This window comes from Bufo gargarizans, chromosome 4, assembly GCF_014858855.1.
Source record: "Bufo gargarizans isolate SCDJY-AF-19 chromosome 4, ASM1485885v1, whole genome shotgun sequence".
In the NCBI taxonomy this organism is placed as follows: domain Eukaryota; kingdom Metazoa; phylum Chordata; class Amphibia; order Anura; family Bufonidae; genus Bufo; species Bufo gargarizans.
This window is the reverse complement of record NC_058083.1, coordinates 62685170-62711920: the sequence shown is the minus strand read 5'-3', so window position 1 is coordinate 62711920 and position 26751 is coordinate 62685170. Positions and strand designations below refer to the sequence as shown.

The following is a 26751-nucleotide window of genomic DNA, read 5'->3' as shown; positions in this document are numbered from 1 at the left end:
CCTTCATCCAACACACTTGTGTTATAGTCAGCGAGATGAGTGACATGAGCTGCCCTCGTTAAAACCATGCTTTTCATGGTCCAATAACTTGTTGGTGGCCAATTATCTTTTTTTTCAGTAGTTTCCATTATTTGTACTAGTGCAGATATTATGCTAAGTGGCCTAGAGTTACCAGCTCCAAAAGAATAGTTAATGTAAAAGTAGGACTTGTACTTCTCAATACTACTGGACCCACTTCTGGATTTGCCTAAAAAAACGGAATCAAAAACTGCATTTTATGTTTCCAGCCTAATAGGAATGTTAAAAACGTGTGGTTTGGAAAAATATTCACATAATCAATTTTTAATCCTAACAGGAAGTTCCAGTAACAACTCTGAGGGAACCATTGTGTTATCGCGAGTACAAAATGAAGCCATCATGCAGCCCTCAGGAGAAAACCTCATTACCCTGGTTTTTTATCCAGGACTTCTCGTTAGAGATCAACCACCGAATCCCCCTAATCGTGAGCGGCCTTCTCCTAACCAATCCCAGATTATTACCAGAAATCCAGGTCTGTTATGTAATCCCTCTAATCATGATGGCTCAAACACAGGTCCAGATTCATCATGTAATCCCCCAGATCATGAGGAACCTTCTCCTGACCAATCCCAGATTGCTACCACAAGTACTGCAAAATCAGGTCGTGTTAAGAAAAATGACTCTGGAGGAAATCCGCATACATGTTCAATATGTGGGAGATCCTTTACATGTAAATCACGACTTCTTACCCATCAGAAAGTTCACACAGGAGAAAAGCCATATTCATGTTCATTCTGTGCGAAATGTTTTACGTGTAAATCAGGGCTTGTTATACATGAGAGAATTCACAAAGGGGAGAAGCCATTTTCATGTCCAGAATGTGGTAAATGTTTCACAAACAAATCAGATTGTACTAAGCACCAGAAACGTCACACAGGAGAGAAACCATACCCATGTTCAGAATGTGGCAAATGTTTTATTAGTAAAGGCAAGCTTAGGGAACATCAGAGAATTCACACAGGAGTGAGGCCATATTCATGTTCAGTATGCGGGAAACGTTTTATGGAGAAATCTCTCCTTGTTAAACATGATAGAACTCACACAAGTGATAAACCATTTTCATGTTCTACTTGTGGCAGATCCTTTCCATGTAACGTAAGTCTTGTTAAACACCAGACAATCCACATGACGTGAATCCATTTTCATGTTCTAAACATGGAAATAGTTGTACAAGAAATCACATTTTGACACTCGGAGAATTCACACAGAGAAGAAACCGTGATCTTCTTTGGAATGTGGAAAATGCCAGAGTAGAGAAAAAAGGTTTAACAGGTTATTACATGGGTTTTTCATCTTTTAGAGATTGATGACTTAACCTCAGGGATAGATCATCAATATCAGGTACCGCATACAGCTAATCGAAGGGAGTTCCGAGCCCCCATTGATCTGATATTGATGACCTATTCTGAGGATAGGACATCAATATCTAGAAGCTGGAAACCTCTTTTCAGACAATAAAAGGGGTCTATTTCTGGACAGAAAAGGCCTAGATATGCCAAACATCCAAATTTGGATACACGAAGGAGAAGAAGAGCCATGTTTACTGTCAGAGCAGTGAAAATAAATTGTCCCCATGGACCTTGCTTCTTCTTACTGTATTCATACCTCCACCTACACTGCAGAAAACCCCAAAAAATATTTTTTCTTTAACATATGTGGACATATCAATATCCTGGGCCAATTGTCAGTTTCAAGTCTACACTTGTAGATGGTTTTCCAGACGGAGGAATGATTGATATCTTCCCATTCCAGACTTATAGGCCTTCATAACCTTTCTAAGGGGCTCAGAACCCTCTAGAAGTAGACATGATGATATCATGATACCAGAAAATGTCTAAGGTTTAGATAAGACCCAGTCCTCCCAAATTCTCTCTAATGGAACCTTCACACACAGCGTTTTTGTTCTGAAATGTCTTGGACTCTCTCGTGTACCTGATTTGGGGCATGCAGAATACACATGCATGCTGCATATACAACCCCCAGAAGTATGGAACAGATGTTCTGATCAGTTGTATGCCCAGGATTCTTATTATAGTGTCTTTTGGCTGGGTTTTGATGTCGTTTTTGAAGTAAAAAGGCTGGACATGTGTAAAGTAAATACTGAAGCCTTGATTTGTCAAGGCCGGTGCTACACTAGCCTTGATAGGGCCTACGCTGGTGGAGGAGGCAGGCAATTTATAACAAGGCCTCATCATTATTACCTGCCTTCTCCAGCTCACCATGTGGCGGAGTGAAATCTATGGCAGCTCAGAGCTGCTGTAGATTTCAGTCATTATTCACACCAGTTTCTGGCGTAAAAAATGATGAATGAGTTGGTGCCCTCACCTCAACTCCTTTCGTAGACTTGGCACGGGTGGTCTAAAATGGCAATTGTGACTAGAAAAGTTCAAAACTGTCTTTAAAAAAAATATATATTTACCACTGACTTTGGTTTAAAAAAACTGCATAAAAATCCAGCCTTAAAGGAACTCCGATTCAGATCAGCCTTATCAACTACAGTACTCCATGAACAGCGGGAAAACATCTCATTCGGTTTTTTTCTGTTTGCATGTCAATTCTTGGCACCGTTTCTTTGCAGAAACTACGGCGGTGGCCACACGGTTATCCTATGGAAGTGCAAAATGCAAACCAAGGCAGAAGTCCAAGGGACAATGTCAGATTTCTGCTGCAGGTTCTGCTACAAAAATATGCAGCAGATTATTCTGTCGTGTGACCGTGCCAGTGTAACATTCCCTTCTGTTGGTTTTTGTTTTCAGTAAATCATTGTAGTTAATGTTCTCCATGATCTTTATATAAGTTGTATTGGTAAAAGTCTGTAATCTGGATCTGCAATAAAGACATGATACAGATGAAAAGGCTGCCTTTATGTGGGACTCTTTTACCTGACTGTAGTCGGAGACTTGGACACTGCCGGCTCCATAAACATGTAGAACCTGATTTGTCAACAGGGGACAATTTGAAGTCTGTCTTCACATTTGATCTGGGAGCCAAGTTTATGAATGTGGCTCACAGCAAACATTCAGATCAGGCAGACGATCACATTCTGACTTATTTTCACCTACCGCAGCGAAGTCCGGTCCGGAGTGCAGAGCAGTTGAGATACTTTTTTTGAGACTTGTCCTCTTTTCTGCTATGATGCATAAGGCCAAAACCCAACCCGCTCCACAACACCCACAAACAGCTGGATTTCTGAAGTTGAGCAAAAAATGACTTTGGCCTGTCACAAACTATTGATAAATTTGCTTTGCACCTAAAATGACAGAAAAGTTGCAATTTACTGCAAAATTTATATAAAACCAGTTTGATAAATCAGGGCCGTCGTAAAGAAGGGTCTGAGATGAAGTAAGGAAACCTAAGACGACATCAGGGTTTTATTTTACACGTGAAGCCATTATAGTTCCTGACACAGCTGCACAGTCACCCCCATCATCTGCTCTGTACATTATGTGTGACACAGCCGCACAGTCACCCCCATCATCTGCTCTGTACATTATGTGTGACACAGCCGCACAGTCACCCCCATCATCTGCTCTGTACATTATGTGTGACACAGCCGCACAGTCACCCCCATCATCTGCTCTGTACATTATGTGTGACACAGCCGCACAGTCACCCCCATCATCCTGCTCTGTTCATTATGTCACACAGCCGCACAGTCACCCCCATCATCTGCTCTGTACATTATGTGTGACACAGCCGCACAGTCACCCCCATCATCTGCTCTGTACATTGTGTGACACAGCCGCACAGTCACCCCCATCATCATGCTCTGTTCATTATGTCACACAGCCGCACAGTCACCCCCATCATCTGCTCTGTACATTATGTGTGACACAGCCGCACAGTCACCCCCATCATCTGCTCTGTACATTATGTGTGACACAGCCGCACAGTCACCCCATCATCCTGCTCTGGTTCATTATGTCACACAGCCGCACAGTCACCCCCATCATCTGCTCTGTACATTATGTGTGACACAGCCGCACAGTCACCCCCATCATCTGCTCTGTACATTGTGTGACACAGCCGCACAGTCACCCCCATCATCATGCTCTGTACATTATGTGTGACACAGCCGCACAGTCACCCCCATCATCTGCTCTGTACATTATGTGTGACACAGCCGCACAGTCACCCCCATCATCTGCTCTGTACATTGTGTGACACAGCCGCACAGTCACCCCCATCATCCTGCTCTGTACATTATGTGTGACACAGCTGCACAGTCACCCCCATCATCCTGCTCTGTACATTATGTGTGACACAGCCGCACAGTCACCCCCATCATCTGCTCTCTACATTATGTGTGACACAGCCGCACAGTCACCCCCAGCATCTGCTCTGTACATTGTGTGACACAGCCGCACAGTCACCCCCATCATCTGCTCTGTACATTATGTGTGACACAACCGCACAGTCACCCCCATCATCTGCTCTGTACATTATGTGTGACACATCCGCACAGTCACCCCCATCATCTGCTCTGTACATTATGTGTGACACAACCGCACAGTCACCCCCATCATCTGCTCTGTACATTATGTGACACAGCCGCACAGTCACCCCCATCATCTGCTCTGTACATTATGTGTGACACAGCCGCACAGTCACCCCCATCATCTGCTCTGTACATTATGTGTGACACAGCCACACAGTCACCCCCATCATCTGCTCTGTACATTATGTGTGACACAGCCGCACAGTCACCCCCATCATCTGCTCTGTACATTATGTGTGACACAACCGCACAGTCACCCCCATCATCTGCTCTGTACATTATGTGACACAGCCGCACAGTCACCCCCATCATCTGCTCTGTAGATTGTGACACAGCTGCACAGTCACCCCCATCATCTGCTCTGTACATTATGTGTGACACAGCCGCACAGTCACCCCCATCATCTGCTCTGTACGTTATGTGTGACACAACCGCACAGTCACCCCCATCATCTGCTCTGTACATTATGTGACACAGCCGCACAGTCACCCCCATCATCTGCTCTGTAGATTGTGACACAGCTGCACAGTCACCCCCATCATCTGCTCTGTACATTATGTGTGACACAGCCGCACAGTCACCCCCATCATCTGCTCTGTACATTATGTGTGACACAGCCGCACAGTCACCCCCATCATCCTGCTCTGTACATTATGTGTGACACAGCTGCACAGTCACCCCCATCATCTGCTCTGTACATTATGTGTGACACAGCCGCACAGTCACCCCCATCATCCTGCTCTGTACATTATGTGTGACACAGCCGCACAGTCACCCCCATCATCTGCTCTGTACATTATGTGTGACACAGCCGCACAGTCACCCCCATCATCTGCTCTGTACATTATGTGTGACACAGCCGCACAGTCACCCCCATCATCTGTTCTGTACATTATGTGTGACACAGCCGCCAGTCACACATATCCTGTACATTATTGTGTGACACACCGCACAGTCACCATCATCTGCTCTGTACATTATGTGTGACACAGCCGCACAGTCACCCCCATCATCCTGTTCTGTACATTATGTGTGACACAGCCGCACAGTCACCCCATCATCCTGCTCTGTACATTGTGTGTGACACAGCCGCACAGTCACCCCCATCATCTGTTCTGTACATTATGTGTGACACAGCCGCACAGTCACCCCCATCATCTGCTCTGTACATTGTGTGACACAGCCGCACAGTCACCCCCATCATCTGTTCTGTACATTATGTGTGACACAGCCGCACAGTCACCCCATCATCCTGCTCTGTACATTGTGTGTGACACAGCCGCACAGTCACCCCCATCATCTGCTCTGTACATTGTGTGACACAGCCGCACAGTCACCCCCATCATCTGCTCTGTACATTATGTGTGACACAGCCGCACAGTCACCCCCATCATCTGTTCTGTACATTATGTGTGACACAGCCGCACAGTCACCCCCATCATCTGCTCTGTACATTATGTGTGACACAGCCGCACAGTCACCCCCATCATCTGTTCTGTACATTATGTGTGACACAGCCGCACAGTCACCCCCAGCATCTGCTCTGTACATTATGTGTGACACAGCCGCACAGTCACCCCCATCATCTGCTCTGTACATTATGTGTGACACAGCCGCACAGTCACCCCATCATCCTGCTCTGTACATTATATGATTATTCTTTTATAAAATTATTTTTCTCGTTCTGTGTGAATCGTTTCTTTTATATTCAGCATTTGGTGAATTGTGTTTTGTCAGTTAAAATAGTTTTTTCTGTATATCTCTGTTTACACGGCAATCACAGGTTGTCACATCTCATGGTATAGATTGTCTGCCTAGATCATAAGATATGATGTCACATCACACAAAGGAGATTGTCTGCCTCAGTCACAAGACATGATGTCACAGCTTGTTGTGGACATTGTCTTCCTTGATCATAAGACCTGATGTCACAATACATGGTATAGTTTGGCTGCCTAGACTTCAAGACCTAATGTCACATCTCATGGTGGAGATTATCTGCCTAGATCATAAGACCTGATGTACCCATCACATGGTATAGATTGTCTGCCTAGATCATAAGATATGATGTCACATCACACGAAGGAGATTGTCTGCCTCAGTCACAAGACATGATGTCACATCACGTGGTGGACATTGTCTTCCTTGATCATAAGACCTGATGTCACAGCTCATGGTATAGATTGGCTGCCTAGACCTCAAGACCTAATGTCACATCTCATGGTGGAGATTATCTGCCTAGATCATAAGACCTGATGTCACATCACATGGTATAGATTGTCTTCCTAGACCTCAAGACCTGATGTCACATCACATAGCATAGATTGTCTGCCTCGATCACAAGACATGATGTGATATAACATTAAGAAGACTCGTTGCCTCGGGCACAAGACATGATGTCACATTACATGGTGGAAATTGTCTGCCTAGATCATAAGACCTGATGTCACATCACATAGCATAGATTGTCTGCCTAGATCACAAGACCTGCTGTCACATCACATAGCATAGATTGCCTAGATCACAAGACCTGATGTCACATCACATAGCATAGATTGTCTGCCTCGATCACAAGACATGATGTGATATTACATTAAGGAGACTCGGTCACAAAATGTGATGTCACATTACATGGTGGGGATTGGCTGTCTCGGTCACAAAACATGATGTCGGGGGGCGTGGCCTGACTATGGCGGTATGAGGACGCACGATTGTGGAGCTCCCGCCACAAGGCTGAGAACACTGAAGTAATTCATCTAAAAGAGCCCGAAAAAGCTCCAATGGTGCGCACACGCAAAGGGTCACTAGCGGGTGATCCCTTGTCAAGATCCCCCGGCGACAAAAGTGGGTTGCACAAGTACTTTACGGCGGGGACGGCTGGAGATAAGACAGGCCGCAATCCGAGCGCAGCTCCCTTCACACCGGAGCACCGGTACACTAACTCCTCGGCGGCGGCAACACAGCCGAATACTCAGGGGCCACAACACCAGACCCCGAGAGGCACGGAGGCAAGGTGATCACCTGACCCGCTCCAGGCCAAGCAGGATTACCTTCACAGTGGCACCACGCGCAATCGCCATCTTGGGACGCAGCTCGATCCTCCCAGCTCTGCTACGCTGCAGCACAAGCCCCAGGTACCATAGAAATGGCAGAAGGAGGGAACTCAGGAGAGAACTGGGACTTAAAGGAGTATATTAAACTCCTGCCTACTAAGCAAGAGATGGAAAAGTATGTGGAGAGGTTGGAAAACTCATATAAGCAAGAGTTGTCCACAATCAAATCCAAAGTGCAAGCTATTGAAGAGAAATTAGAGGAAGTGGCGTCCCTGCGTGATCACACAGCAGCTCAGGTTGATGAGCTGATGAATCAAGGGGAAGTAAGAGATCGTCACATTAGCCACCTTTACCGCATGCATGACGATATTGAAAACCGCAATAGAAGGAATAACATCAGGATTAGAGGACTCCCTGAGGCCACCAAGACGGAGGACTTAATGTCTACATTACAGGGACTCTTCAGCACTATCCTAGGGGAACCTATCACAGACCGACTGGAAATGGACAGAGCACATAGGGCTTTAGCTCCCATCAGCTCGGATCCCTCTATGCCCAGGGACGTGATCTGCTGCCTCCATTACTATGCGGTAAAAGAGGAAATAATGAAAAAGGCACGCAATTTCACCACAATTGATTTTGATGGGGCCACTCTGACGATACTTCAGGGCCTGTCAAGAACCACCTTGGCCCAAAGAAGGGCACTCAAACCCTTACTGGACCTTTTGAGGTCAAAGGACATCCCGTATTCTTGGGGATTCCCATTCCAGTTGATAGTCCGCAGGAACGGACACCGTGTGGAATTGTGAGATCCCGACGACCTTGACATGTTTCTAACAGCATTGGACTTGCCACCAATCCAGCTACCTGACTGGCAGATTATTCCAGCCCTGCCATCCCGCTCCACAGGTGGTAAATCAGGGAGAGCAATCTCAAGGAGGGCGAATTCTCAGCAGTCCACGTGAATTAGATGCGGGGACTAATATGTAATGTCTCTCACAGTGTCCCACAGACACCCCAAGAAGCAAGAGATCAGTGAATGATAATGCATGTGTAGTTGCAAGTTTTCATCCACTTACCGTACCTTCTCTTCTCCAATTGAGATGCATATATGCCTTGTGCTAACTCTTTTTTGTTTTGCAGAGATTTATTTCTCATCCAGAGTTTAATGTTTAGGCAATGTTTTGCTGAATGTTGATTTTTGTACGAGAACGTTTGTCATGTTCACCTGCAAGCCGAAGTTCTCAACGGCTTCTCAGCCTTGTGGCGGCTTCCTCGTTCTGTCATTGGAAGTCCGTCTCCTACTGTAACTCTCGTCCTACCGCTGTAAACGACGAGTCAGTCCCTCTACTTGGCACGGTTACTGGATTTTTTACTTTACCTTTTCTTTTCTCTTATTCCTCTTTTCCCTTTACCCTAACTCCCTAATCCCAATAGTCAGGGAGCACCAGACCTCCTTAAGACACTACATAATCTTGGGGCGGTTTGGGGATCCCTTGACTTTCTCCCGTTACAGCACTCTTGAGTGCATCTGGGGGTAAACACTTGAGGTTTTCATGATGGTGGGCCCACCTGGGGTGAAACTGGCCTCTTTAAATGTTCGGGGTTTTAATACTCCGGAGAAACGCTCGGGGGTCTTATACGGCATGCACAGAGAGAGAGCGCAAATATTGTTGTTGCAAGAAACGCATTTTAAACAAGACCATGTTCCAAAAATCCTATCGAAACACTATACTTATTGGATTCATAGCACCAATCCAGACTCTAAATCTAAAGGAGTCTCAATTGCTCTTCATAAATCTCTGCCTTATACTTTTCTAGAGTCACAAACGTATCCTCTGGGTCGGTTCCTGTTCCTGAAGCTGCGGATCCACGAGAGAGTGTACACCATCGGGAATCTCTACCTACCAAACACCAGACAAAGCAAAGCTCTATCAGATATTCTGACCAAGTTGGACACCTTTGCTGAGGGAGTGGTGTTGCTGGGAGGTGACTTCAATATGATCATGGAGCCCTCGTTAGACTCTTCTACGGGTAGAACGTCAGTCCCCTGGTCAACAATTACTAGAACCAAACATCTACTACATGCTAGACAACTGGTAGATGTCTGGAGGATACTTCATCCTAAGGATAAAGATTTCACCTACTTCTCCCTAGCACATCAATCCTACAACAGACTAGATAGATTTCTAATCTCCCATCACGCGTTATCCCTCTCTCCTTGCTCGCATATAGGCACCACAATTTGGTCAGATCATGCGCCAATATTCTTATCTCTAGAACTTCCAGGCCTGATAGCCAAAGAATGGACCTTGTTGAAAGACAGTGTATGTAGGGCCGACATCGAATCTACCATTAAACAATTTTTGGAAAATCACTTACTAGACGAAACAGCCCTGGGAAGCATTGAAATGCGTGCTACGGGGTGTCCTGGTATGCCACGGAGCTAGACTCAAGAGAGAGAAGGGAGCAAAGATACGGCAGTTATTGACGCAGATAGTTACCCTTGAACAGTCACACAAGCAATCACTAGACCCAAACACTCTCCTTGAACTCACTTCTGCTAGAGATCAGCTTAAAAGAATACTCTCAGACTCTATTTTCAGAAACACTGAACGCTTTCGAAGCTATCTCTTTGCGCACTCCAAAAAACCCGGGAGGGCTCTCGCACGTTATATACACCCTCGACAACAGGCTAGCTATATCCCAACCATAACAGATACTAGAGGTACTTTAGTACATCGCCGAGGCAAATAGCGGAAACCTTCAAAACATACTACGAGGGTTTATATAACATACGGGCGCAATTCGCGGACATGCAGGAGGAGGTGCTTGATAAGCGAATAAACTCATACATAGAAGATACAGCTCTTCCCATGATACCCACAGAGATGAGGGCAGAGATTGAGGAAGAATTTACAGGCAATGAACGAGGAGAGGTTCTGAAATCACTAAAAAGGGGGAAAAGCCCAGGTCCAGATGGCTTCACTGCACCCTTCTTCAAAGACTTTAAAGAACTGTTATCACCTTTCCTCTTAAGAGTGTTCAATAGCATTTCACCTACATGTCCCTTTCCTAAGCAGTCACTGAAGGCTCACATAGTTGTAATCCCGAAGCCTAATAAAGACCCAAAAGTTTGCACTAATTATCGTCCCATATCCCTAATCAACTGTGACATCAAACTTTATTCCAAACTTTATTCCAAACTTTTAGCGAATCGCCTCAATAAAGTACTTCCTGGTATCATTCATGGAGATCAGGTAGGGTTTATTCCCGGCAGGGTGGCTAGAGACAACACCATTCGCACGATAAATCTCGTCTCTGGGGCAAAAGATATTGGGGACTCCTTCTGTCTCTTTGCAGTCGACACAGAAAAAGTGTTTGACAGAGTTAACTGGGGATTTATGATTGCAGCACTGAAACAGATTGGTTTGGGCCCCACAGTAATAGGGAAAATTTGTGCTTTGTACACAAACCCCTCAGCCAGAGTGCGGACCAATGGTATACTTGCCTCTTCTTTTGACATTAAAAATGGGACTTGTCAAGGGTGTCCACTCTCACCCTTATTGTATGTAATAGTTATGGAACATCTACCGAATGCTTTGCGAGCTAACCCAGACATCACAGGCATAAAATTAGTAAACACACATCATAAATTAGCCCTATATGCCGACGATCTCCTTATGTACATCTCAAACCCCCACGTTGCTGTCCCATCTATTCTACAGGAATTCCAAACGTTTGGCCTTCTTAGCAACTTTAAAATAAATCCCACTAAAAGCGAGATGCTCAATATTTCACTCTCGCCAGATGTAGCTTCTCAGAGTCAAAGTAACTTTCCCTTTAAATGGCAGAATATTAGTATAACATATTTAGGCTTACAAATTCCGAGACAGCTCCACCTGCTTTACCCCCTCAACTATCTGCCCTTGCAAAAAAAAATATTGGCAGACCTACAGAAATACTCCTTGAAACATATATCATGGTTTGGCAGACTGGGAGTCATTAAGATGGACATCGTTCCAAAATTTTTGTATCTCTTTCAAACGGTCCTAATAAGCGTACCTAGGGGGTACTTTGTAGTTCTACAAAAGGCCATTACACGATTCATATGGAGGTCCAACAGGGCTAGGATCAGCACTTCAATTTTAACCAAACATAGAGATAGGGGAGGATTGGGATTGCCAGATCTTAAGGTATATCATAGATCAGCGATACTGTTAAGAATCATAAATTGGTCAGATGAGAATTCCCTGAAACTTTGGATTCGGATGGACAGGGAACTTTCCCCAATGAACTTGTCAGTAGCTCCTTGGGTGAACAATAGACCATCTCAAGAAAGTTGGCTTTTTTTGGTGAGACACACCTTGGCCTATTGGGATTTTTGGACTTCAAGGTTTCAGATCTTGCAAAAAAAGGGCCCATGACCCCAATCATAGGTAACCCTGATTTCCTAGTTGGTGAAAAAGCATCCAATTTACTGATATTGCACAAATCTATATGCCCCAGGGTTCGAGATATTATGGTAAAAACAAACATACAAACTTATGAATCCCTTGTCCCTGAGGATAGACGAGATGGTTCCATGTGGTTCACATACGCCCAGATAAGATCTTTCATACACAGCTTGTTCGACCAAAGGTCATGTCAGCCTTCGACAGTATTTATATAAAACCTGATGTTCACTAAAAGCTTATTTCACAATTGTATAGGCTCCTAAAGGACTGCAGCAACCCCGATATAGCCCCATTCTTCAAAAAATGAGAATCTGATCTGCAAATGACCTTTTCGCCGGAGGATGTCCTTAAGATGTGTACACTCTCTCATGGATTGTCTATAGCATCTCATGCAAAGGAAAATAACTTCAAGATCCTAGCTAGGTGGTATTACTGCCTTTCGACTCTCAAAAAAATGTTTCCTACTGTTTTCAACCTATGTTGGAGATGCAAAACTGAGGTAGGCTCAATTTGACACATCTGGTGGGCATGTCCAATAATAAAAAAAAATTTGGGACCAGGTTTTTCTTATCTACAACAAATTCCCAAGTAAATCCCCTAAAATTTCGCTTTTATCGCTAATCCCAGGTTCGATAGCTAATCTGAAGAAGAACCCGCTGCGATTCTTTCTTATAGCAGCACGTATGGTAATTCCAAGACAATGGAAAAAGGTGGGTGCTCCCTCTCTCTGTGCATGGGCGTCTGAACTCAGACATTTACTGAGAATGGAAGAACTCACAGCACACTCGAATAGTCTGGAAGGCTTGTTCTATACTAGATGGAACTCATTAGTGGAATTTCTTTACTCTACGGAATTCTCGAGAATGATAGGGGAAAATACTATTATAGATGAAGGAATGAGGTCCAGGGATAGTTAGAACTGTATTATGCCCATACACTTCCCTCTATCCTATCCCCCTCTCTCCTGACCGGAGTTTTGGCTACCTCGGTGACTTATACCTATTGTCTTCCCTCTTTATTCCTTACTTATTTTCTTCTCTTAGGCCTTGATAGGCCGGTTTATATTTTACTCACTAGATAAGCAAGTTGTTTTTCATTCAAATTATAAGCAAACCCTGGATTAAGGGAGATAGTCTGCTGATTACTTACATGATATGTATAATGCTGACCCAGCGGAACTGCTATATTAAATTTTATTGTACTCTTTACCCTTTTCTTTAAATGTACCCCTCTGTTTTTCACAAGAGTCTGGATCCTGTGAGATCCTATGTTTGAATTTTGCTTTCTGAATATTGAGCAAACATTGCTAAAGAAAGATATGCTTGAAAAATAATAAAGCTAAGTAAACACAAAACATGACGTCATGTCACAGGAAAAAGAGTGGCTGGCTTGATCATAAGACAAAGTCATCTTGATGGTGGAGATTGGCTGCCTCAGTCACAAGACATGATGTCATCCACAAGAATCCACAGACATCAAGATATCCTCGATGGTTCTTTATTCAGACATGTAAATTGCTTTCCTCTGGATTTTCCAGTGACTGTTATGACCTAACACTTTTTAGATGGACTGTTGCATTGTTATATTGTTGGGGCTTTTGTGCTGCTGTCATTCTTCTATTTTCCACTGTCAAGATGTGGTGTCATAAGAAAATGAAAAGGCTCTCTCTGCCAACCATCGGCACCCCAAAAATGCAATTTCAGGTTGCCAGTCAGTTGGGGTTCTATTGAAGGCCCTCAGGTCAGCGTTCCATGTATGCCTATTAGGCAGTGCCACGCTGTACTACATAAGTATTATAGTGTATTATATCAGAGATCAAACAAATGGGATATGAGTCACCTTGTTGGACTAAGGGGCAAAAAACCATTCGATTTAGGTCTCTTTAACACGAACAGCAGGTCCACAAAATACGGGCACTGGCCGTGTGCACTCTGTGCTGTGGACCCATTGACTTGAATAGGTCCGCGATCCACAAAAAACGGCAAAAGATAGCACATGTCCTATCTTTTGTGGACCTGAGGCATGGATTGGAAACACTCAGAAGAGCTTTTGTGGGCTTTCGGATCTGTGCTTCTGCACCATAAAAGATGGGACATTTCCTACCTTTTGCCATTTTTTGAGGATTGCAGACCCATTCAAGTCAATGGGTCCGCACCACAATATGGGATTCACACAGCCAATCTGTTTTCTCCTAGTCCCATCAGCAGCACAACATATGGTAGATTCTCTGCCCGGCGGGCTGATGGGACAGATTGAACTTTTAATTGATAGCTGAACACTTATATATAATGTGCCACAAACTCCTTGTATATTTTATTTTAAATCTTTATTAGCAGACTGCCTAAGAACATCATAGGAAGGGAGCCTGGTGCTGCTGATGGGACTAAGGGAAAACAGCTTTACATTCTAAATCTAACACTTATCTTATGTCCCTTACAGCAAGAACATATGGGCATATAGCAAATAGAATTCCCTAGGGAGGGACCTATGGAAAGATCTCAAAACTGACTGGCAAAGGAAGTCTCTTCTGAAGATCTATACAAAGTCTTATCCTGAGTAAAGAAAGAATTAGGAGTGCTCCAGAATTTGCCTTACAAGTTTGCTCTTCTAACACACAAAATGCTCCATGGTCCTGATAGAGACAATGCAACATAACAAGTGAATATCACTGAGAAGTCTGAGAGTCATACACTGGAAGCTTGCCATAACTTACTTCTGGGTGCCCTTGGAAGATTTCATGGTTATCCTTCCCTCAGGATATTAAAGGTCTCAAGAATGTAGAAAAAAGTGTTTGGGGTCTCTTATCTTAGAGGCTCTGGTCCTGTTGTTAACAAACAATGGACGAATAGAAGTTCACTGTTTTGACAGAACTCATTGGCATAAGGAAGGAGACCTTCCAAGAGAGAAGTGAGAGAGTGAATTCCTGAAGAGACTCACAACCATTTTAAGATTAACTAAAGATCCTAAGAGGAGATAGGTTGGAGCATTCTGGGCCTGAGTCTAGAGATTGCCTTATAAAATGTCTTAACCAGATGAGCATATCTTATGCCAAAAGAGGAACAGCAATCTGGACTTTCAAGGTAGATGGCTGAAACCTTGTCAAACCCTTGGTGCAAGAAACTCCAGGACAGAAATGACTGATGTAGCAGCTCATCCTGCGGATGTATCACTCTCTAAATCATCACTGATAGCAGAAATATGTATGCCAGTGGAAAATTCCATGGAATCATAATTGTGTCCAGAGCGAGTGGATTGTCTTCACTGTACAGGAAACATAAAACGTAAAGCTTGGATTGTTGCAAGTCACCATAAGAGCCACCACTGGAACTCCCCACTTACGAGTGATCTGAAGGAACACAACTAGGTTCAGAGACCACTCTGACGCTGTACAGCCTCTGCTTAAACTGTCCGCCAGCAGAGTCAGTCACCCCCATTTTAGCAATGATAGCGCATCATAGACTTTGAAGGCACTTGGCCACACAAAAGGGGCACCGAAGCTTTTGACCATCCTCTTCCTCCGAACAGTTTTTCTATGATGTCTCTGGAGTACAGAACATTAACGGAGGTTGACAATCCTTGTTGGCAGTGGAATGTACTTGCATATTAATCAGCTGTGGTAGTACTCTGTTGTTCTGGAGGTGGAAATTGATTACAACATCTGGAACATTGTCCTCCCAGTTGAGAAGAAAAACAGAGGAGGTGGCCTCCAACTAGTACGATCCTGGCATAAGAAATAAAGCTACTGTCCACTAGTCGCATGGTTCTGGTTCCCCTCTGAGTATGTGGTCTCTCTGTTTCTCCGAAGGACCTCTTGTCCCTCATGCAGGCACTGACAGTGTTATATTGGGCAATGCTGATTCATGCTAGGGCAGAAGAAGCCTGGTAACTCTTTTTCAAGGCTCACTAGACTCTCCTATCCATTGGTTCTTTTAACTTTGAACCATCATCTGAAGGCATTAGGGACCTCCTGGATAGTTTAATGATAGCCACATCCATTTTGGGGCAACATGCCAAAGAGGGAATATCTGCTGAAACTTTATGAGGTGCCTTATAATCCAGGGACAATAGAGCTGAGAGGGAGACATACATTTAAAAAACCTTTGGGCCTCTGATATACAGTTTCATCCATCCCCCAGGTGGTCTCCTGGTCTTCGGACCAGATTTCACAAACGAGTTTCAGTAGACTCTCAATGTCCAGCAACTGAAACTTTCAGTATTAATGGGACCTCAGACGGGTCACTTCCAGGAATGCATCTGGCTACAAAGGAACTTCTTTGTTCAGTCATTTAAAAGTTCTAACTGTCCTATTAAAATTAAAGTCTTTTTAAATAAATCTCTAAGTAAAAAGAAAAATTCTGAAAAAGTTTTAAAATGTGAAAAAAGAAAAAAATTCCCTCCTCATCTTTGGTATCGCTGCATCTGTAACGACCTGAACTATACAATAATCAGGTAATTTAGCCCGCACGGTAAACGCTGCAAACAACAAAAAACGAAAGAAAGAATTGCTGTTTCTTGCCTACACACCATACAAAGAACATAATAAAATGTGATCAAAAAGTCTTTATCTGCCCCAAAATGGTACGAATAATAACTACAGGTCATCCCACAAAAATCACACAGTTCTGGGTCTTGGGATGTGGCGATGCAAAAACTTTTTTTTTTATAAAAGGAATTAATCTGAATTGTATGTGATGGATCAGAACACAATAGTCTAATCTTCCTCGGGTATATATCCCTTGCTTTAAATTAATAATCCTTCTGCCTCTCAGCTTACTTGACTGGAACACTGGCTCTGCTCTGCTTGTGGGAACTGCAGGTTTCTCCCAGGAGGCAAACTCTTCTCTTGGGGTGAATCTTCTGAGCTAACAGAGGCTCGAGAACTTCAGGCAGGCCGTACTCCTTCACTAGCCTCCTGGGGGCAACTAGAAGCCTGGGCTGTCTAGTTGCATGTCAGGAGGAGGCCCTCAGCTTGTCTCTGGCTGGTGCCCTCTCACTTCTGTCTCCACAGACTCCTGACTACACAGACTGACTCCTCCCTGTCTAGGCCTGAACATATATACTAGGGGCTCCCTATCTCCCTCTAGTGTCTAGGATGATAAACTGCACCCTAATAGGACTGCTACACACATCACAGGGAAGAATACACATAAATACACATGGAAATATATAAAAATGGACTGTTAAATACACTGCCACTGTCCCTCAGGAGTAGGAGGACAACGTGGCCCAATTGACCCTTGTGTAGTGCCCACCTTTACCTAGTGGGACACTACAATGTCAGAGGACATTACAGGAGGAGGTATGAGGAGAGGACTACAACTCCCAGCATGTGCAGGCCGTTATTGTGTGATGTCAGAGGACATTACAGGAGCAGGTATGAGGAGAGGACTACAACTCCCAGCATGACCAGCCTGTTATTATGTGTTATTAGAGGACATTACAGGAGGAGGTATAAGAGGAGAGGACTACAACTCCCAGCATGTCCAGGCCGCTATTATATGATATCAGAGGACATTACAGGAGGAGGTAGAAGAGGAGAGGACTACAACTCCCAGCATTTTCCTGGCTCTCACACTGAATTCATCACTCCTCCATTTTCTTTTTTTTTTTGCATAGAGCTCCGCCCCCTCCCTCACTGGTCACATGTGCATGACATCATCACAGGTCCTTGACAACCACTATTCTCAGCTACTGAGCTCCGCCCCCTGCACTGATCATATGTTAGTGACATCATCCCAGGTCTTTCTCTACCACTTCTTTCCACTGCTGAGCTCCGCCCCCTGCACTGATCACATGATGGTGACATCATCCCAGGTCCTTCAGCTCTTGCAGTGCAGCAGATACAGAGCAGGTCCTGGTCGGTAGTCACTGCTGTGGTGTCTGGAGCCTCTTCTTTTCTCTGGTATCAGCCATTTCTCCAGAATCCCCCTTTATCCCCGGTGCGGGGGGCTCTGAGAAGCGGGGTCTCTCCAGGAGCAGTAAGTGCGGTTCTGGATCTCACTAATGCTCTTGTCCCTGGAGGATTTCCAGCCTCTCCTCTCCTCATAAAGGCGCCTGCAGTACTAGAAGCCTCCATCTCCTCCAGGTCTCTCCTCTTCTCCTGAATGACCACCAAGGATGGACAGGAAGGAGATCAGCAGAAGAATATTAGACCTCACCTTGGAGATCATCTCCCTGCTGAGCGGAGAGGTAAACTTTTCTAGATTTCTCTCCTCTTTCTTGTATTCTGTAACAAGTCAGACATCGGGAAGGAGAATCCATCATAGGAAGTGATAGGAAGAGTCCAGGGTCCTGGAGAACGGCCTCCGGGCCTTCCAAGTGATGGAGAACCTGAAGATCAGCCACCAGTATGGTCAGTGATGGATCATGGAAACCAATAGTCATGTTGTAGGAGCCATGAGAAGGTGAGTAAGCACGTTGTACCCAGGAGGAGAGGAAGCAGAGCAGGAGAGGGCCGGAGTGTGGCCCGGAGGGAGGATTTCTACCACTAGTCTGACATCTAGATGATACTGGACTATAACAAGGAGGCCTCCACTACGTCTAGAGGAAAGAAGGTTTCTCCACCAACATAGAAGAGGAGTCTTTACTGTAAGAGCAGTGAGACTATGGAGCTCTCTGCCAGAGGAAGGAGTCATGGAGGATTCTCTAGAAGAGTCCAGAAGGGTCTGGAGGGTAATAATATTCCAGCTTCTAGTGACTAGATTACTGGAGATGGGACCATGATCCAGGGAGGGATTCTGATTGTAGATCTGGAGTCAGGAAGGAATTTCTTTCCCTAAGTGTCTCTCTCCATCCACAGGATTACACCATAGTGAAGAAGACATCGGGGGGGACTCCCATCATCCATGAGTCAGGAGGGTGGAGCAGGACCCCCATCACAGAGGGTTTTCCCCTGATACATGAGCAGAAGATCCTAGAACTCACCCACAAGATGATGGAGCTGCTGACTGGAGAGGTGGCACTGCTGGGAATGCTGGGAAATTCTCCAGTAACAGCACTGGAGGAGTCTGGGTGATGATGGTGTCATTGTGTTGTCAGGTTCCTGTAAGGTGTCAGGATGTGGCGGTCTATTTCTCCATGGAGGAGTGGGAGTATATAGAAGAACATCAGGATCTGTACAAGGAGGCCATGATGGAGGCTCCCCGGCCTCTGACGTCACCAGGTAAGAGGAGACGAGGTGAGAAGAGGCCGTGTTAGAGCCTCAGTCCGGTCATGTGCAGTGTGTACACGCGTGTAATGACATGTAATGTAGGAGCTCCACATGTTATTCTCCGGTCACATCACGTTAGAGCCTACATTTCCCATATACATTACACTTCTCCATAGGTTCCATCCCCCTGACAGATATAGTGTCCTCTTGGCCTCCATCGGCCGGTACAGTAGATGACACTATTCTATACAGAGGATCCTGCAGGAAAACCTGCGCCGTGCCGTATACATGGGGCTTATGGGTGACGTCTGCCCCTGTGTGACTATATAGAATGATAGGACTGTACAGGGGAGACGTCACCTCCTTCTATCAGACATCTACGTTAGGAAACCCTCCTGATATCTACCTCTGATGGAAGGCTCAGACGTGGTGTGAACACATCCTTATTCCAGTAGTTCTCCTCCCTTCATGTCTGGGATCCTCTAGTCACTCCACAAGCAGAGAAGACACAAGGTGCTATGTGTGACTGGAGGAGAAGGTGGGATCACCGGGCTCTTCTCTCTCCTCCTCCAGTCTGTGGTCCTGGCAGAGCGGACATGTGTCTTCTAGCAGTAGATGTACGGCCTGGAGTGTTCTAGCTGCGGAGGCTCCACAAGACAAGTGGAGGACAAGTCTTAAGGTGCATTTTCACGGCCCGAGAATCGGGCAGATTATTGGGAACGACCATTCCTGAGAACGGTTGTTCCCGACAATCTGGCCATGTAAATGTGCTGCCGATCTCTTGATGAATGAGTGAAACTCACATTCATTGGGTCCTCCTGTCGTTCATGCAGGCACCACCGATAATGGCTTCTGGGCAGCAGATCGTGTGGTCTAAACAGCGATCTGCCGCTCAGAAGCCACGATTCTGTATGAGGTCGAGGGATCACAATAGCGGTACCTCGTCCTCATGCTTTGAGGGAGATCGTTGCATGTAAATGCACGGTCTCCTTCACTGAACAAGCAGCCGACTGTCGGGAAAGTACGCTTCCTTCCCGACAATCGGCCGCTTAGTCGGCCAGTGTAAATCCAGCTTTAGGCCTGTATTATACCCACAAATTATCTGACCGATTTCTGTCCAATCAGACCAATGTGTGTGTAAACGGCCCTCTGACCAATGATTGGTCAGAAAATATGTCCGATAATCTGTTGGTGTAATACAAGCGTTATCCGCTCAACAGACAATAGACACTGCTGTTTTATCTGGGAAATCAAGAGTCACCATGCTCAAGAGACAATACAGAGCCTTGCCCCCTGAGGAGCACACCTGCGAACAGGTGATTGATGATGCTTCCAGACCTGGGGGGGAGCCACGGCCTGCGGTGCTCTGTTCTGCAAGTCTGTTTGACCTTTAGGAGGCAGAACAACTCTGGACTCAAGGATGCCACCCACAGGACAGTGTTAACCTCTACAAGCATGTCTACAAGAGAGCCAAGCCCCGTTCCGGACAGCAGAGACATGGAGCATTGACATGATTGCCTCATCACAGTGAGATAAAGTTGTCGCCGTGATTTTGTAGTAAAAAGGTCACAGAGAGGCGCGGAGCGTTATCAGTCATGTTACTGCTCCGTGTCTCTGGTGTCCGGAACGGGGCTTGGCTCTCTTTCACGCAGTGGATTTCACACATGGGATCAGCTCGTGTGAAAGAGCCCTAATGGTCTGTGCTGATTTGGGAGGTGTTCCAGGGATGGGCACTGTATGGGCCATGTGTGTGTGTGTATGGCTAGTATATAAGACTGTACATAGACAGCTGGTTAGGCACTTCCTTCCCGACCCCTGACCTGTATGTTCCCTTTATCCCTGTCCTTTAGTCAACCCTTTATGTTTAATTCCCGGTACAATTAATAAATCCCCTTTTAAAGATCCAGCAGCTATTTTATTTATTTACAATTAACTGGATCCCCAAAACCCTTCAGATTCTACAGAAATTGTCAAAAAATTATGCTTTAATGGGGGAAGAATTTTTTTTTTGGGGGGGGGGCATATTTATACACACACATGTATTCATTTTAAGAAGAAACAGTGGCATGTGGTGACAATAGTAGCGGTAGCAGCACAGCATGGAATTGTCACGGACGTTCCCAGGAGATCGGTGAGACTGTCAACACGTGGTTTGATCTGACATGTTTTCTGTTTGGATCAAATGACGTCTGTGTTGTTTCTGGTGCTCGCCGCACCTTCTTTCCCCAGGTGTGGCTATTAGGGTCATTTAACCTTCTCTATTTATAGTTGCTTCTCCCACTATGCTGTGCGGTTTATAGCTTCTGTTTGGACCTTTGGATAGATTGTGGTTGGCTCTCAGCTGAGTTCCTGGTGCTTCCATTGCTCCTTTGAAGTTAAGTCTTTCCTTTCCCTTTTGTATTTTGTTTGGGTTCTGTGTGTTGCATTTCCCTATTGTTTGTGTTAGGCCTGAAGGAGACTCCTGTTCATCCTTCCTTTTGGAGGAACAGGTAGTCTCGTCCCTGCCATTAGTACCAGGGTCCTATAGGGCTAGGTAGGACTCTAGGTATTCCTAGGTATTGGAGTCTGTTCATACTGTTAGTCAGTCAGTATTTTTGTTAGGGTTTTCACTAGGAGTTGTCCTAGTTCTCAGGCCTGATTCCTGTTTCCCCCTTCCCTCCTATGCTCAGTGTGGTGTTTCCCTCCCACACCAAAGCGCGACAGGAACATACAAGGCAGTAGGTCTGTGTGTGTGGCAGTAATGGAGTAGTAGTAATACTGGCAGCAGGAGTAGCAGCAGGGAGTATCAGTGGCAGCAGCAGCCATACAGTGAGGAACATGATAGCAGGCATGCAGTGGCATGATGGGTCACTGTCAGCAATGGCACATCTATTCATCAGCCTTAGCCGGAAGGGTGTGAAAATCCTCACAGATCCATACCTCGGTTATTTTGAGAAAAGTGTCGATTTCTACACAGGTGGAGGACAACTTTGCCATTTTGGGTGTGATGATGCCTTCTGCTGCACTAAAAATCCTATCCGAGATTACACTGGCAGACCTGGCCTTGTATCTGTGAAAGGAATGTACTGTCCCTACCCATAACAGCTGCTGCAGGTGTCAAACGGCCATGTTGTCCACCACGTGAGAGTAAGGATAGCTTTTTTGAGAAATAATGATGGCTAGGTATCTTCCAGCAAGGCTGAGCACATGGCATAATTTCCCTAAAGGCAGCAGAATCCACAAAGTGGTACGGCAGCGACTGCACCACCAGCAACTTGGCCAGGTGGGAGTTAAGTTTCTACACCATCAGATTGTTGGGCACGTAGAATTGTTTTCTGGTCACACATTCCGTTACCAAAGGCAACGATGGAGCATAGTAGGAAGAGTAGTTTAAGTGGAAGAAGTGGTAACTGATGATGACAGGGACACTGTACTGGATTTGGATGTGGCCTGGCTGCCACAAAGGAGACTGGGAGAAGGAGGACACCCTTGTTACTCTAGCTGGCGGCCAATTCTATTTTGCCATTGGACCGGGTGATGCCGCCTCATGTGCCTCAATAGATCCAGGGTGAACACTTATTTTAATCCTGCAGATCTTGCACATGGTGATGCCTGTTGTCTTCTGGCACTGTGGAGAATAGTTGCCAGACAGGAGATACTCGCACAGAGCTAGCGGCAACCAACCTTGGCTTAGGTCTGGCACATTTTCAGCCTGCGCCCACAGTATCGGTGGCATCACCAGTTCCTGAGATAACCATAGCAGAAGCAGATCTGACACGGACAGATTTTTCGGAGATTCTGGACTCCCGACTCTAATGTCATCTCCTCCTCCTCAGCACCCGACCTAGCTCCCAGGTTGTGTTAAACACACTTTTATCAGACTGTGTGTGTGATATGCCATCCTTGACCCCCTTTCAATTGCCCTGAGTTACACTGGTGCTACCACAGCCCCTACCACCACCACCTTAGCAACAGGTACCACTACTGAAAAACCAACAAGAACACAGATATGCTTGGGGTCCCCCACCTCCGCCTGAACCTCCTCACGGCAGTTCAAACACTGACTATTCTAACATAAGTCAACAGGGAGACTATTGTGAGTATCTTCCATAGCACATGGGGTTTTGTTGTCTCTTACCTCTTAGTAGAAAAAGAAGACACCCCACTAGGTGCGGGCCATGACGGACATGATGCATGTCAAAGGCTTCTCTGAGGCTGTAAGGAAGAGGACCAGGAGGAATGCACTGACCCCTAGCTCAAAGGCACGGTGTCAGACTCATCATCCCGCTGTGACTGAGAGCATCTACAGGAGCCAGCAGCACCTCTGCCTGTCAATAAAACCCATCACTGCTGTTGTGGGATGGGGGTTAATTTGACTTTACGGTTCTGAGCAAATCCTTAATCGTGATCCCTAGAAACATCAATTAATCGAATAAGATCTCCAAGCCGAATTGGTATCAAGGTTTTCTCCACAGACAACTCAACTAAATCCATCAATGTCTGAGTCTCTTCCACCTGCTGAAAGTGGATTACATTTCTCCAGCCTGAGATTTCTATGTGGGGTGACTGGACTAGCTTGGGTTTAGCAGAAAGTTGTTGAGGAGCAGAACATTGTTATTTAGGCCCCGATCACTAAACCTAGAAGTGAAGGAGCTGAGAGAAGAGTCTGATCAATAGACAGATCTACAGGAGGCCGTGTATTCAGTCACTGTGTGCTTGTGTCTCCACAGATGGATCCAGGAGGAGAAATCCCCCCGAGAGATGTCCCCGTCCTCTGTATTCCCTGGACTGTCCAGAGGAGAAGCTCCCAGAGAACCATCAGGTAGATGGAGCTGATGTCTCATCAGAATCTGACCAGAAAGTGATTGGACCAAAGATGAATTTACATTTTTCTTGTTTAGGATGAAAATCTGATGGATATTAAGGTTGAGGTTAAAGTTGAAGAAGAGGAGATGGATTTATGGGGCGATCAGCAGGGTAAGAATTGTCTGCATTGAGGGTCCCCTGGATGCTACTCCCATCATCTTATCATAACATGTAATAAACTCTCCTGTCCCTGTGTGTTTCTTACAGATGGAATCATAGAAAGAAATCCCCCCGAGAGATGTCCCCGTCCTCTGTATTCCCAGGACTGTCCAGAGGAAAAGCTCCCAGAGAACCATCAGGTAGATGGAGCTGAGCCCTATACACATCTATATAGGGGGGTCCTGCAGTCATAGAGGGGTCATAGATTGTGGGGGTCTCTTATGTCGATCTGTTAGATTTCCCACCTGTCTGCTGTATTGTCCTGAATTGTTACAGATGACAAATCAGGGGGAAGATGTGACTGATATTAAAGTGGAGGATGAAGAAGAGCGGATGATGGGCGATCCCCCGTGTAAAAGTGAGGTGGATGAGGACATTCCAGTCCATGTGACCACAGGTATGGAATAATGAATGGAGGAAGGGAATTGGGAGGTTTCTTCAGGTGAGCCTCCACCTTAGATCTCCAGTGAAGTAAGCTGAGGCCGCTCCATACACGGTAGGAGCACTTCGGAGACCTGACTGGTGCCGGGATTGGAGGTAACATTTCGGCTGTTTAACCCCTTTGATCCCACAGTAAAAAATGACCACAGAGTGTGGGGCAGCAGGCTTAGTGGTCAGGGTAAGCTACGTCAAAATCTGGATTTCAGTCTTGTTATTGCAAAGGGCGAAATCCATGATGGATATCCAAGCAAAGACTGACAAGCTCTGGATTTAAAATCTGAACTAATATCTACTAACACACATTCCTGCTGTGGCCAGAATACATACGATGTGCCCCACTACTGTACCTGCTGTGTAGCACAGTACACCCAATAATAGTGGAACATAAACCGCACCCCCTAAAACAATAGTGGAAAGTGTCTCTTCTGCTTCTTAATAAATAATAATAATGCCCCATTGTGCCCCCTTATATAAATAACAATGCCCCCTGTGCTGGTGCCTCCTTAACATACTGTGTGGTAATGTCCTCGTGTTCCCCTAATGAATAAAAACTGACTCTTGAGACCCTTATAAAATAATGAAACTCGTACTCCCCTTAGGCTACTTTCACACTCGCGTTTGGTGCGGATCCGTCATGGATCTGCACAGACGGATCCGTTCAGATAATACAAACGCCTGCATCCGGTCAGAACGGATCCGTTTGTATTATCTTTAACACAGCCAAGACGGATCCGTCATGAACACCATTGAAAGTCAATGGAGGACGGATCCGTTTTCTATTGTGCCAGATTGGCTCAGTTTCGTCAAGCTGACAGCAAAACTCTGCAGGCAGCCTCCAGAGCGGAATGGAGACTGAACTGAAGCAAACTGATGCATTCTGAGCGGATCCTTTTCCATTTAGGGAAGAACTGATCCGTTTTGGACCGCTTGTGAGAGGGAAAGCCAAAACGCCAGCGTGAAAGTAGCCAGGCTACTTTCACATTAGCGTTTCTATTTTGCGGTATTGAGATCCATCATAAGATCTCAATACTGGAGAAAAACGCTTCAGTTCTGAACAGAACGGAGTGCTCCAAGAATGCATTCCGTTCCATTTGGTTGCGTTCCCATACCGGAGAGAGAACCGCAACATGCGCCATGGGATGCAGAGTTTAACTCTGCCACAATAGAAAACGGATCCGTCCTCCATTGACTTTCAGTGGAGTTCATGACGGATCTATCTTGGCTATATAAGGCATAATACAACCGGATCCGTTTATAACGGAAGCAGATGGTTGTATTATCAGTAACGGAAGCGTTTTTGCTGAACCCTGCCGGATCCAGCAAAAACGCTAGTGTGAAAGTAGCTTTACCCCAATCCCCAGATGTGCGCGGTGAGTCATGTTCATCCCGACACAGCTGGTGTCCAGACGACGTGGTGCAGTGACTTCATTCTCCACCTGTGCCAGGATTGGGACGTCTTGTACGTTGTCCAGCCTCCTGTACAGGGAGGGCAGAATGGTAAGGTAGGGACTATGGAGCCATCTCCCTGCTCTACCTCGGCCCTCAACTTTATCGGTGTCACCAATACAGTTGTGCGTGGTGCTTAGTGGAACCAATCTGCCCCAAGTATGGCCGGCGGTGCCAAATGTTTGTTGGGGTTCAGGTCCCAGTTCCCGCAATGCGTCATACATTTTTGTCACCAGTGCTGGTTTAGCCCTGCTCCTACCACAGCTGCTGGGATGTGTTCTCTCCAATCCTGGCAGTTGTGGCTTTGTAACCCCCTTTAACAATAGTGATTGACAGAGATACCACTGCCCCGCAACTGGAGTGAGGAGCATGTAGGAGGCATGTGGCACTGACAGGCTATAATAGTCTGGAATAATTGTTTACTAAAGCATTGTATAAGTGGTCACAAATGATCTCTTTGAAAAAGTAAAACTAAATGTATTAAAGTTTAATTAAAATGTTTGGCTTTGGGTTTTTTTCATCACCCCCCCTCCTAAAAATTAAAATCTTAAAATATATGAACCCCACAATGATACTAATAAATCCAAACCCAAAGTGGTCAGAGAATACATTCGTCAACAGATT

General features: G+C 45.5%; 2 protein-coding genes and 1 long non-coding RNA gene across 4 annotated transcripts in view; all 3 read left to right on the top strand.

Annotated features, from left to right (window-relative positions):
• LOC122933855 (oocyte zinc finger protein XlCOF8.4-like) overlaps window positions 1-2933 on the top strand; it is a 36017-nt gene extending 33084 nt beyond the window's left edge. For both annotated transcript variants that reach the window (XM_044288937.1, XM_044288936.1), the window contains one exon: window positions 356-2933. In XM_044288937.1, the coding sequence (XP_044144872.1) occupies window positions 356-1212 (857 nt within the window). In that variant the 3' untranslated portion in view covers window positions 1213-2933. The remainder of the gene's footprint in view (window positions 1-355) is intronic.
• LOC122935208 (zinc finger protein 397-like) overlaps window positions 1-26751 on the top strand; it is a 1371324-nt gene that overhangs the window by 385213 nt on the left and 959360 nt on the right. The gene's annotated exons all lie outside the window — the stretch shown is intronic.
• LOC122933948 lies at window positions 18564-23999 on the top strand. The gene is made up of 3 exons (XR_006388612.1): window positions 18564-19041; window positions 19125-19248; window positions 23946-23999. It is a non-coding gene; the product is annotated as an uncharacterized LOC122933948 (long non-coding RNA).